This window comes from Anarrhichthys ocellatus, unplaced genomic scaffold, assembly GCF_004355925.1.
Source record: "Anarrhichthys ocellatus isolate YVR2014 unplaced genomic scaffold, GSC_Weel_1.0 scaffold1, whole genome shotgun sequence".
In the NCBI taxonomy this organism is placed as follows: domain Eukaryota; kingdom Metazoa; phylum Chordata; class Actinopteri; order Perciformes; family Anarhichadidae; genus Anarrhichthys; species Anarrhichthys ocellatus.
The window spans coordinates 6,472,914-6,486,612 of record NW_022280031.1 but is presented as its reverse complement, the minus strand read 5'-3'; the positions used below and the strand labels follow the sequence as shown (position 1 = coordinate 6,486,612).

The window sequence follows — 13,699 nt, the reverse complement described above, 5'->3', positions numbered from 1 at the left end:
TTTAAAAAACATTTACATGACCTACCTGGTATCTTCATATAGGAAATAAAAATGGATACTGTTGGTATTTCTTCTGGAACATATTTAGTCATCTCTGACCTGTCAATTTAAATTGTATCAGAAAACCTATAGACTCATTCATTGAATATGCCAACATTGGAAATTAGTAATAAAACTAATATAATAATATTAAACAAAGGCAAAATAATTAGCAAAAAGTCAATACCTAAAAGAAAAAAAAAGTTAGTATTTTAAGGAATGTCTTAATGTGACAGTTCACCCAAATCAAAAATACATATATTTCCTCCTAGTGCTTTTTATCAAAGTTTTTGGTGAGAGTTAGATATATGTAAATTTATTTTTGGGGTGAACTGTCCTTTTTAAGACTGAATAATCGTAAATGTGAAATTGGCCTTTTTTTAAAAAGTACTTAAAGACAATGAGTTACTGTTGCATTCAAATTCAGCATCATTGTTAAAATGTAGTTGAGGTCGGATATCCTAAAATAAATGTTCACCTTTAACCGTGTCTTCTCTGATCCGACATTAAGTTAACGTTAGGCCACAGAGCTAGACCTCGTTACGTTCAGCTTTGATCGTTTTATGATGGACCTGGATTCAATTTATCAAATTTAGTTTGAACAAAACAAACCCGGTACCCCAGTTGAGCCTGTTTGTGTTTGCTACTTTAAACGAGGTGTCATTTAGTGAACGTCCCATGAGGGTTAGCATAGCTAGCTAACGGTAGCTAGCTAACGGTTATCAGACGCAGCGGACGCCTCGTTGAACGCTCCTGTATTTAACTTCGTCGAATGGATCTTTGGGGATCCAGAGACATACATGCCGGTGATACGGAGCGTGATGTGGTTCTCCGGGCGGGCGGCGACCAACCGGTGACCGGTGACCTCCGAACTCTGCACAACCTCACGGCCTTAGAGAAGACCTGCCGGGTGGCCCCAAACCTTGAACTAGTCCAGACAGACATCGAGCCTTTCATGCGGAAGATACTGGCAGTGTGGATGTTTCAGGTATGCACATCAGTCAAAAAGTACATGTCATCTTTGCTGACTTAAAAGTACAACATCTGGCTGTTTTTATAGGTGTGCGAGGAGCAGAAATGTGAGGAGGAGGTGTTTCCGCTGGCGGTGCACTACCTGGACTGTTACCTGAGCAGCTTCGCAGTTGAAAAGTCCAACCTGCAGCTTTTAGGGTCCGTTTGTATGTTCCTGGCCTCCAAGATGAGAGAGACTGTCCATCTGACTGCCAGCAAGCTTTGTATCTACACAGACAACTCCATTTCAATCTCAGACATCCTGGTAACTCCACTTTTATTTTTCACATAAACTAAACATTGTGTTTGGGAACCAATGATTGGATCATACCTATATTTCACTGTTCCCCTCAGATAGCCATAGCTTTAATGGTTTATAATTCAACGTTTTAATGTACGGGCCTTCTGATGGTAGAGTTAAAGGACTGTGTGTTGCAGCACTGGGAGGTGGCGGTGGTTTCCAGGTTAGACTGGTGTCTGGCCTCTGTGGTACCCTCTGACTTCCTGGAGCCGGTGCTCCACGCTCTCCCCTTGGTCCGGCCCCAGCACCTTCCTAACATGCGCAGGCATGTTCACACCTATATTGCTCTGGCAGCCACTGGTAAGTTGCATAACTGGGTTACCGTAATAAATAAAGAACAAGACAATACGCAGTGGCAATGGATACAAATATGGAAAAAAGACATTTTACCATTTTTTTCCCCCCTTGTGTTAAATGATTTCTGTGCTCGATTGTAAAGCTGTTTTATTCCTCCAGTGCAGTACAAGCAGCTACTTTACATGCCTTGTTAGTGAGCGTTAAACGTGACAGTGAAGTTAAATGACTTTCCACACGGTGAACAATGAACACAAAGCGGCCACAACTTTGATTGCGATGTGTCAGCAGTTCATTTCGGAGACAGAGAGCTGAGTTTGTGTAATCCTGTATTGTCTCCCGTGAAAGACCTTCGTCCGACCATTCAGCTGGCAGATTTCCCACGAATCTCTGTGCTGCTGCCCGAGGCAACAGGTCACGGGGAGACAGTCAGTTTGTGCTGTTTTAGACACACTATGACGTTACAGCCCATAAAGTTGAGACAATTCCGAGGCTTCCACCATTGTAATGCATTGAAAAAGGTGTCTCGGCATGGATTGAATGTCTGATGTTTTGTCTCAGCGTGTCTCCTGTCTTCAAGCAACTAGGATATTCTGCAAGCTTATCAGGTTTTGGGAAATGTCTGCTTTTGAGCACGAGCTTTAGTCCACCAGGGTGTGTCTGCAATGGTGGAATCCATTTCATTGTCTACGTCTAGCCTTTACTGACTTTCTCACCGTTGCAGTAGGCTACAAATACTTCAAGTGAACTGCAAGTGGCCATCTTAATTAGGAAATATTGTACTAGATATGATTCTTTCACTATCTAGAGGAAGTGATCTTCGTCTCTTATCGTCAGAATACAGGTTTTCAGTGTTCTTGCCCTCCACCATTGCATGTGCCTGCGTGAGCCTTGCCATGCAGAGGCTAAAGCTAGTGGACGCTGCCATCGCCTCTGATTCGGTGATGACGTTTTTGGCCAACCTATTGGTCATTGATCTGGTAAGGTTAATGTTTAACTCACGTTTTCATATGATATCTCTTTGACTTTGCCCTGTTGTCAACATCGACTGTCATGTTTGTGATCGCGTTAGAAAGCTCCCTGTTTAAACAGACTGTCAGATGTGTGTTTTAGCAGAACAACCAATGCACATGGAGTGTTGGGTCAAGAGCCAGAGTCTGTTCCTGACCCACTGATGAACTTATGGTTGTTCTTCCTCTTCACCTGACCCTGAACAGAGCTCGGTCCTCCTCTGCTATGACCAGCTAGGGAGTGTGTTGGAGCTCAGCCTGCCCTCGTTTCCAGGCCAGTGTTTGCAGATCCGGAGCACACAGCTCAGAGATCAGCTACAGCCCTGCTGACTTTCAGGATGTTTTATTCACACCAGTGACATCACCCCAGGAATTCAAGCAAAAACCACTCCTCCCTGACAATGGCTAAATTATAACTTTACAGCCATGAACCAGAACAATGCTATCACTCCTTAATCCTTATTGTTCTTGGCAAGTTCTTTTGGAGATCCCTCTGCAACATGTAGAGCTATTACAGTTTAAGATTTGTTTTAAATGTCCACCCTGTTGCTTGTTTTAAAGTGTTATGCTAGGCAGCTTTGAAAGATATAATACATTAACTTTTATGATATTGAATTGCACTGAATCCTAATATCAATGTTTGCACAGTTGAAATGTTATATTCTATTCATATGTATCGATATATATACATCTCTAGATTCATTGAAAATGTTATATCTGCTTTATATCTGGACAGTTCTGATACGTTTGAACAGATGTTTCTACATAGTCTCAGCACTTTAATGAATTCCCTTGTGGCTATGAACCAGTACTGTTAGAAGACATTATGCATTTGTATGTAAGTCACTGATGACATTAGTCAGCACTTGAGTTCTCTGTAGTTTTTATTGATTTCCTCATCCCGGTCATAACAGCATGGCAGATCACACAGTCATATAAATAACAAGCCCAGTAACTTTGGCAAACATGGTTTTTGTTGCTGTTAAAGAAAAAAATATATATGATCAGAGTGTGCATACCTGCAACTTCTGGGACAAGAGAAACCGTGATGAAATGCACTTTATGTTGTACACACAAATGAAACAGATGCCATTTTAGACCCCTCTTCCTCTGTCACACTTCAATAATAAATCAGTTGTCTGTGACAGATTACAAATGAATGAAAAGAATGTTAAGTTGGAATCAACCAATTCAAAGTTTACTTTTGTATGCGTGTTACATTCCTGATAAGCCTCAGCGTGGCCATAAATACCTGGAAAAAAATATTTTTGATGTTATACTTTAATGCCAGCATGCCAATCCAATTAAGTTGCTCCAGTGTGCAGCATGACATTTCATACAGAAACAAAACATACTAATGTACATTTCTGATTACCAGCAGGTATTTAATAAAGCAGGAGTAGAAACCAGATATCTTGTAAAACGTAATGTCATCATTAGCCTGCATGATTCTACTTCTAAACCTGATATTTAAGCTTTTTTTTTTACCATTCAAGGTCACCAGGTTAAACCGTGGTACTTCTCTTTTTTTTTTTTTTAAACAAACAGTTAAATGGCTGAACTTGTAATCTAGCTTTGTGAAATACTGTATCACCTTAGGTGTCGAGATATTTTAAATTTAAAAGTTCACACGAGCTGCATGACGGATCTTGAAAATTCGGTACAAGGGTTACACATACAGTAGTTAGCTGGGGCGCATTGTTCGCTTTCAAACACCTCACTGTTTTACAAAGTAAAGTGTTTTGACCTTAAAGCCTTATGAGCCCTACCTTTCCTGTGAAACTGCCACCTGTCCATTGTATTAGTGCAGGCTCTGGAGCAAAAGCAGGTTCTACTGGTTACGCTCTATGTGAGTCACATGTTATGATTATTATTCAAGTCATTATCCAAACTTAGAACGAGTCCTTTCAAGTGGAAAAAAACAAGAATTTAAAAAAAAAAAAAAAAACAAAAAAAAAAAACAAATTGCTCTTCAGAGCTGAAATCCCTGTCACAAACAAACATCTTGGCACTTTTTGCTGTTGCTTTAAATAACGAAACAATAACTCCAATGACGGTAGCAAACTTACTCTTTGGTATCCACGAAATGTCATTTCCCCACATCCTGAAGCACAGTAAAAGCTGTAGTATACCCCTCCTAACGTTGAACCTGTGCGTTAGTGCTGTTCTAGATAAATATGTTGACAGATGATCAGCTCTCGCACTGCTAGAATCTTAAAGAGCTGTTAAGTCATAAACTCTTTATCAAACTGTCCTGTCGACAGTAAAAGACACCGACTTTGTGGCTGAAGCGTTGTTCAAACAACAGTCCTATTGTGACTGTGAATGTCAGCTTCTTGGTTTATTGTCACTGAGCAATGTGTTCAACAAACTTTACTTTGACATTGAAGACCAGTTTTTTGTTTTCAGGGTGACTTTTTAACTACACTTGATAATAAGCTCTTATGTTGAAAATGTAGAGCTCCTGGTTGACCAACAGCAGCAGCTCTCCTCTGCTGAGGATCTTTGAAATGGACATTTTAAACTGCAGCATGATATTTGTGCAGTCTGCTTATTTTTAGTCTGCTTTACTCATTCAAAATTACAAGATATTCATAAGGACACTTATCACCATCTAAAATACAGCCGTCGACATTTAACAAGAAGCCTCCGGCCTTTTTGGTACTGTGCACTTCCTGAAGTTTGCCAGAATGATTATCACAACAGTGTGCTGGTGAGGTCACATAATGCACTTTGGCGAACATGTCTTCAGTAGTTTAGCAGTCTTTAGTTAACAGGCCTTCAGCTTGCTGCAGAGCCTCGTGTAACCGTGGCTTGTTTGTAAGCCTCTGTTACATTATCACAGTCTGTGATCGAAAAGGCGCTGTCAGCCACTCCAGACCTGTAGCAGTGCCAGGCCCTCGGCAACCTGTCCCCAAGGATCCCGTCTTCTGTGATGTCCAGCAGGTTGTCAGCAGACACGCATCCTCTCATGCTGGACTTGGCTGGTTTATCCAGTTGTGCTGGAGGTCCTACGCAGTCTGGCAGATCCAGCTGGTCAAAGGACTCGGAAGACAGAATGCTGTCCTCGCTGGTGGCCCCGCTCGGTCTCGACCGGACGCTTCCGCAGGGTAACGAAGCCGCCAGCTGGTCCAGAGAGCCAAACTCCTGCAGCCTACCTGAGGAGAACTTTCCATTGCGCTTCAAGATGCCTTTCCTGTGAGTTGGCGGTGAAGGGCACTCTTTAGCTTGTGGAGCCCAGCCAGAGTCGCTGTTCTCGGGAGAGGAGGAGTAGTAGCCCGACTCCTGCTCCGCTCGCTTCTTTAGGATTCCTTTGCGAGGCAGCGGATCAGCTGAAGGCGCATCAGCTGGTGCAGACAAACCCAAAATGTTCTGTGGCTCCACTGAACCCGCAGCAGGGACTTCATCCATTGCCTTCTGTTTCACACTGTTGCGTCTCTTTAGAATCCCCTTGGAGGGGCGACTGTCAGTGCTTACTTCATGAACGGTCTGGGAGACGTTGTTTTCCTTTTGCGACCTTCGCAGGGAGCGCTGCCGGACGACATCCCCTCCACCGCCCTGTGAGCGCAGCAGGCAGCGCATCTTAGAGCCATTCTCCAGTAAAGGCCTGGACGTACGGCGCAGCCAACTACCAACAAGGGCCAGCCCGGCAGGATGTGATGTCGATGGAGAGGCTGGGGAAGTGGTCTGCTCCACTGGACTGCTCTTTGTCTCAGCCAGTAATGGCTGCGGGTAGCCCCAGTTGAGCCACCAGTGTCCTGCAATCTCCTCTATTGTGGCTCTGCGCTCAGGATTTACCATCAGCATCCAACGGATAAGCCCACATGCATCTGAGGGAGCAATAGAGAAACAAACAGTTACATTTTGACGAAACTAAATATATATACACCAAAATAAATGTGTCAGAATAGTTGAGCTGAAAGACTCACCAGAGGGATTGGTGGGTTTACGATAGTTTCCGGTGCTTATCTGTTGGACCAATGCCTTGTGGTTGTTTCCGTCAAATGGCATAGTACCATGAACCATAGTGTACAACAGCACACCAAGAGACCAAGTGTCCACCTCTGGCCCGCGGTATGGCCGTCCATTGACAATCTCTGGGGAAGCATACAGAGGGCTTCCACAAAAGGTTTGGAGGTACTCATCACCGTGGAAGAGGTTCGACAGCCCGAAGTCTGCGATCTGCAAGAACAGGAAGTGGAAGTCAAGCTGAGCAACAGTCAGAGCTGTGTGTGTGTGTGTTTTTGGAACATACCTTCACATTGCCTTTGCCATCTAGTAAAATATTTTCTAGTTTCAGGTCCCGGTGTACTATTCCATTCTGACAGGGGAAAAAATATATATACACAAGTTATTAAGCATAACAACATCTTACACCCAGGCCATTACACATCAGTTTTCTATATTATATAAAAGGATTAGTCTTTACTGGGTCAGAACACATTCTTTTCCGAGTGAAGTTTTTTTTTCCAGTACGTCAGCTATGCCTCATTGTCCTCCACTCTGTAGGGGGGCATGCCTTTGACTGAGGCACAGTTTGAATGCGTTTTGCTTTCAAACATGCAGGTCAACTATTACGTATATGGGCACTACTGGTAGCAACGGATTCATTTATTGTTACGATGTAGTCATGAAGAAACTATTGCGTGGACTTCTTTAGAATTCATCGCTGCAACATACATAACCAATTTTTAAAAAGTGTTTCGATGGCCTTTTCCTGACTGCTTTCCACGTGGAAAATTAAATATTTAACGAGACATCAGCACTCAATAAAACAGATGGCTGACAGAGAATATGGCAGGGCAATTCACTCTGTGCATACAGTCCAGCAAACATGTATAAAGGCTCTGCATAGTGCTGAACAACACTAAAACACAGTGTGCTGTAAATGTAATTACACAGCAACAACTGCTCGTGTGTGTAGAGCCCTTCTATTCCATCACACCCTCATTAAGAGTGTGTGTTTGTAGGGACGACTGGCTTTTAGCTCTCCACAGACCAACTGTTCATTTCCCCCTGCATCGTTCTCGCAGCCTCACTGTTCAGATCAGCAGGCTCACAGTGAATAATGCCCATTATGTAACTTTGGGGTGCCAGCGCTCTGGGGAAAAAAAAAAAAAACAATGACGAGCGGAGCAGCTAGTCCGAGTGGAGCTCTGCGTCATTAGCCTCGACGTAGCAGCCATGCGTGAGGAGGGCTGAGATACTCGACCACAGCTACAATAAACAACTTTACGTGTTCTGTGTGAAGGCGTTGCATTGAGACAGACGGCCTCACCTGATGGCAGTAGTGCACAGCCGATACGATTTGTCTGAAGAAGTGCCTGGCCTCCCGTTCAGAGATGTTCCCCTTGTCACAGACGTAGTCGTACAGGTCCCCTCGGCTGGCGTACTCCATCACAATCACAATTTTGTCCTTGTTCTCAAATACTGCAAGATCAAAAAAAAAACACAACTTTTATTGAAAAGGTTTCAAATCCAACTCATCACCCAAATGGAACTGAATGAGATCATCTCTGCAGCGCCAACACATTTGAATTAAGAACGTTTCTGCATTGAAAGCCCATCATAGATCTTCCTGTGCGACCCCTAGTCCCACTCTGATTAGGATAAACGGGGCCCCATGATGACCGTATTGCAAACATGCACTGAGGTGGACAAACACTGAACGATGACCATCTCATCAGGCGTGAGGAACACTGGAAGACACAAGAGCCCTGCACATTTTTCTTTCGGGGTATGACCGGACGTCAGCGCTTATGTAACATGACATCGTTCTTCAGCACAAAAGACTTGCGTGACCAAACTCTGAATCTCCAAACAGAGACCGATTGAGAGTCGTCTCTTTCCAGGTATCACGTTTCACTTTGCATGTAGGAGACGAAGTCAGCTCTGAACGGCGAGCGATGTAACTAAACCCAAACACAATCATTTTGAATACTGTACCTTCATATATGGTGATGATGTGCGGATGGCAGAGTGAGGACATGATCTCAATTTCTCTGCGAATATGAACCAGGTCCTGCTCATCCTTTATCTTATCCTTTCTGATCGACTTTATGGCAACCTAAAAATAAAAGAAAAAAAAATATCATATTTTGCATAATTTTTTAGAAAAGTGAGATTACTTCCAGGGGCTTATAAATAAAATAATACAGCTTTACAGTTGTTAGGAGAGTCAAATAGTTACTTTAAAGCAAGGGTGTAACTTTTGATGAACAGCAGCTGCTGTGGCCTTAAGTGACAAGTGCAGGAAAATGGTAAATATCGAAACACAGTGTAACAACAGACCCAGTTGAGAGGAGTCTTTAGAAGTCAGTAAACCGACTCTGTAATGTCAGTTACAGAGCGATATCCATTATCCACCATAAGCTCTTTCATACAAACCCAAGTGAGGCTGCAGCAGTGAAACCACGGAGTGTATTGAAATGTGCAACAGTGTATTTTTTTCACTTTTCATTTGAAAGAAGAATGGGTGTGTCAAGACTCACATAATCTCGCTTTAGTGACAAAGAACACATTTATACAATGGTCAGCAACTGCACTGCTTTTGGAATAGAAGTCAGTAAATAAATAAACTACATTATGTCTGTCTATTTAGCAGAATAAGTGCACAAAAAAGAACAAAATGTTAATAAGTATTTCCTTCCCTCTGAAGCTCGTCCTCTTGCGAGAGTAACAATGAGCAGCGAAGCGAAAACTGTGCCATGTTTCTAACAAGGCAGAGGCATCGCCGGGTCAAGTATCGTCTGCTGTAAAGAAATCTATTGGCTGCCGTTTGTCTGAGAGACTTGTGGAATAAGGACATTTAAATGTGAATAGTATCTGTTGGGGACTTATCACATAAAAGCTTTGGACAAGTCTGTACGTCTTTATGTTGCGTTTGTCTAGTTGAAGCTCAGATGCCTGAGATTCCTCTGTGCACTGAGCGCGTCATCCGTCTACCCCAAGTTGAAGGGTGTGATGAGGCCCCCCGATGGGCACTAGGTGGTGGGGTGTCCTTGTTTCCTCTCCTTTCTGACCCTCGAGGCTACAGACACAGGGGAAGTGAGTAAAGCGGCGACCCGTCATATCAGTTTCTACACACAACTGTCTCCCGTCATGAGTCAGTGTCTGGCCTCGGGGCTCCTCTGGGTCACGCCACACAGAACCCTTATCCTGATTCTGGAAACTGTGGCTTCCTGCGTTTGTTTGCATATCTGTCAGACGGGCTGAACTCACACTCATGAGTTCACACCCATGTGTGGTGATCTGTTGGTGTGTGTGTGTGTGTGTGTGTCCCCTCTTTACTCAGTTTGTTCCACGCAATAGGCACCGAGGTTGAAATATTTGATATTTAACACAGAGTTCCACTGTGTTACTGTTGCATAGCTCCCTGAACCAACTGACTTATATGTGAGCCGTTTGGAGAGAAAAGCAAAAGAAGTAATACGTGTCTACACATGCGACTTGACACATTACATTTCACAAAAATAACACAATATACCTTAAACGTCAATAACGTTAACTTAAATGACCGAATAACGTTAGGTTAGCTAATTGGATATTTTCATTCTAACCTGCATGAAAACTACTAGCTAGCTTTGAAACATACAAACACACTTATGTACTTATATATTAAATACGTACATTTACAAAGGATTAGCAGTTACGTTTATATTTTGTTGCCCCTCCAAAGCTGTTATTTATGAAAGTTATGTTCAAGTGGTTGATGCTACAGTGACTTCATATTTACATAGTTGATTGCTTTTGATTGGACAGCATGACATTAGAGCTGGAACAATCAATTGATTGACAGAAAATTAATTGGCAACTATTAAATATAAATCATTGAAGACTTTTTTTTCAAGCAAAAGTGCCAAACATTTCCTAGCTCGCTTCAGAGGACTTTGTGATAGTAAATTTATTATCTATCAGCTTTGAATTGTTTTTTTTTTTTTAAAAGAATATGTTATGGAATATAAGATTTGTTAATTAAGATAAATAAAGTAATGGCTTTCTGAATAGCTGGTTGTGGATACAGCATCCAGGTCAATGTGAGGTCTACCCTACAGTCAGTGTGTGCTGAAAGCACCCTCCTTAATGGGTTATGTCATCAAACATATGCATGTAGATAATGGCAACAGCTGTAGTGCCACAACGCAAGCAAGATGAAGCCATCCTTTGTGTTGGGTCACTCCCCGTGTCAAATAACTTCTTTGTCCATTGTGTCGTCAATACTAACAGGTAGGTAGATCAAAACAAAGCACATGAATGTTTCTCCTGTTTCCATTGTGTGCCAACTGCTGTTTGAGCTGAACTGAATTCAAAACAGACATTTGGGCTGATCAGTATTTTGAGATGTTAACATGGGTTTGAGGCATGACGACCAGGAAGATGCCTGCAGGGATGACATTCAGACGCAGACTCTTCTCCTATAAAAGCTGAGTGTAGCAGCAGCGAGTCGCGTCAGACGGTGTCAGGGCAGAGAGGGGTGGACAACAAGGCTGGACTTGTTTTACTGTTTACTGCAGGTACAGAAGGGGAATTCCTGAATAAATTCCGTGACTTCCATTCACTTTCACTCATAACATCTAAGAGCATTTCCGATAAACATGATCTGCTGACAAAGGGGAGTTCACTTCTAGGCCAAGTATCTGTGTTTTGGTTTTTTGATGAGTCACCGTTTCTGAAGGCATCTACCTGCACCTGCAATAAAAACGCAGTTACACTCTGGGTGTGCCTTTTGTTTTTGACAACTGGCCTATAATTTCTTGATTAAATGTTGAATAAATTACGTGACGGAAACAAACAAAAAAAAAAAAAGATTTAGTAGAAAGCTAATTATCAGGTGTAGAACACCGTTTGTAATATGTAGACAAACATACACAGTTGCCATTTAGTAGGCAACACTTGGTAAACTGAGTGCGGTCTAATGCAGGAGCCCTGCAGTTAACCTTCAGGAATGTCAGAGTTTCGTTTTTGTTAAAACTGCTTTAGAAAGTTGTTGATTCAACTTTATGGCCATTTTATAGGCTGTAGTTAAATTATATTGCATTATCCTGACATGCTTCTACTGTTTAGTCTACCATCATTCATATAAACTGGCACATCATCCATTTGTGGACGTGCAAGAATATAACCTCTGTGCTCCTTTTAAAAGGGTTATCTCTGTCCAGTGCGTTTAGATTAGATACCTCCCATTTTCCCTTAGGTCACAGGGAACTGGAATAACCCGAGGGCTCGTTGCGGTTTCCCTCTCTCTACCAAAGAAAGAAAGGTACCTAACTTTCCTGTTTTAAACTTCCTGCTGGGATGAAGTCACACGGGCTTTCCGAAGAAACACCTCCGCTTACTCCCTTTTAATCCAGTAGGAGGTGACTGCGTAAAACGTCTTGTGTACAGAGATAGAGGAATCAATGTAGGCTTCAGTCTTTGTAGGATGAGCTCACACAAGTATCGATTTAGTTGCCCAATGATCTACTTTAATGCACCACAAATAACTTGTTAAGATATTAGGTTTGCCACAGACACGGGAGGCCACCGAAGTAACTGGTGCCACGGTGCGTAAATACTTATGAATAGATAAGTGTTATATTTCATTTTAATTTAGTTTACACAGAGGAGTTGTGTACTTTCCAACCCCGTTAGCAAACACAGTGACACACACACACACACACACACGTTCTGAGAAAGGTGGTGAGAATAAAATGCAAGACATTAAAACAGCTTATTCGGCGATTTTTTGTTTTGTTTTACCAAATACACAGACTGGACGCAATGTTCAGAAAACAGAGAAAAACAAGAGAAACCTAAACCAAACAAACAGTGATGTCTAACGTATGCTGGTCTGTCAACTGACACACCAACCTATTTTATTAGTTTAGAATTTAGTAGTGGCTCATCAATTCCTCACATTGACACATTTGAGGCCCCCTAATAAAAACCCCATACCTGTGTGCAGACAGCAAGTCTTCTAAAAATAGCTCTCTATCGCTACACAACAGGCGGCCGATAGGACAACACAGATGTGGACACCGTCGAAGAAGGCATTACAAATAAAAAGTGATAAAAGAATGTTAATATCGGTCCTTACCAGTCGGCCGGATCTTTCCTTGGCCTTCTTCACTTTGCCATAGGTTCCTTTCCCGAGGGTCTCCAGAAACTCGTACCTGTGCTTCAGGTTGTGTTTGTGGTGGTGTCTCTTCACGGCTTGTCTCTTCACGGTCACCTGGGACGGAGCTCTCCCAACAGGAGGATGTTCACCCGGTGAAACTGCCCCAACAGACGGCCAACGGCTTGACGACAGACGGGCACCATTTAAGCTCTCCATCCTGATAAAACGTTGTCGTCTTCTTCTTCTTTTTGGCGTATTTTCTCACGCAGATAAAGTGCATTCCTCCGCGCGGAGCTCTGTTGTTGTTGTTGGAGCAAGTTGCTCCCAAAAGTGCTCAGGTACAATTCAGATACAAGTGTAAATACGAGCTGACTCCGGCTGTGCAGCAGATTACTACAACTAAATGTTTCAGACCGAAAGCTAAAGAGTGTCTGTGTATCTGTAGCGCTGAGACCTACCAGCTGCAGGTACACAGCGTGCTGCGACACGAGCTCCGCCTGCAGCCGGACACGTCAAATAGTCGAGGGGCGTTCCAGGTACACGGAGGAGCGTTTGATTTGAGACACCAGACGGCGCCGGTTAGTGCAAGAGCATGGATTGAGGTCAATTTGTTGTTACTTTCTTGTTAGGGGCAGAATTTTTTTATTTACATGTTATCTAATCTCCAAGTTAAACCCTATTTTTAGTTCAATGGTGCTTCAAAGTGGTGAGTTATTGACAGTAATAGCAGCAGCAGCAGCAGACTGCGACATTAACAGCAGTAGTGATTTAAGGCGGATAGCTATAGTAGACTAGTACTTGTAACAGAAGTTTAGTGGTATTTAGTAGTTGGTAAACCAAGTTAGAACATATAATGCAGATCTCAGCTTTTGTTTTGTGACTGTTGTCACAATCGGTGTGCACGGGTATGTACAACAAGCGCACCACAAAATAAAGTGCGATGCAAAT

The 13,699-nt window shown here is 42.7% G+C and overlaps 2 protein-coding genes across 2 annotated transcripts; one reads left to right on the top strand and one right to left on the bottom strand.

Annotated features, from left to right (window-relative positions):
- Positions 1-680: 680 nt before the first annotated feature.
- LOC116400216 (G1/S-specific cyclin-D2) lies at positions 681-3,918 on the top strand. The gene is given in 6 exon segments (XM_075447405.1): positions 681-1,027; positions 1,100-1,315; positions 1,489-1,651; positions 2,483-2,625; positions 2,863-2,921; positions 2,923-3,918. Coding segments are annotated over 6 exon segments (939 nt in total). The 5' UTR covers positions 681-811; the 3' UTR covers positions 3,065-3,918.
- nuak2 (NUAK family, SNF1-like kinase, 2) lies at positions 3,522-13,261 on the bottom strand. The gene is made up of 6 exons (XM_031875484.1): positions 12,731-13,261; positions 8,602-8,722; positions 7,934-8,085; positions 6,911-6,976; positions 6,585-6,837; positions 3,522-6,485 (listed from the first exon to the last, which is right to left on the bottom strand). The coding sequence occupies exons 1-6, from the start codon at positions 12,965-12,967 to the stop codon at positions 5,437-5,439; spliced, it is 1,878 nt and encodes a 625-aa protein (XP_031731344.1). The 5' UTR covers positions 12,968-13,261; the 3' UTR covers positions 3,522-5,436.
- Positions 13,262-13,699: the final 438 nt, after the last annotated feature.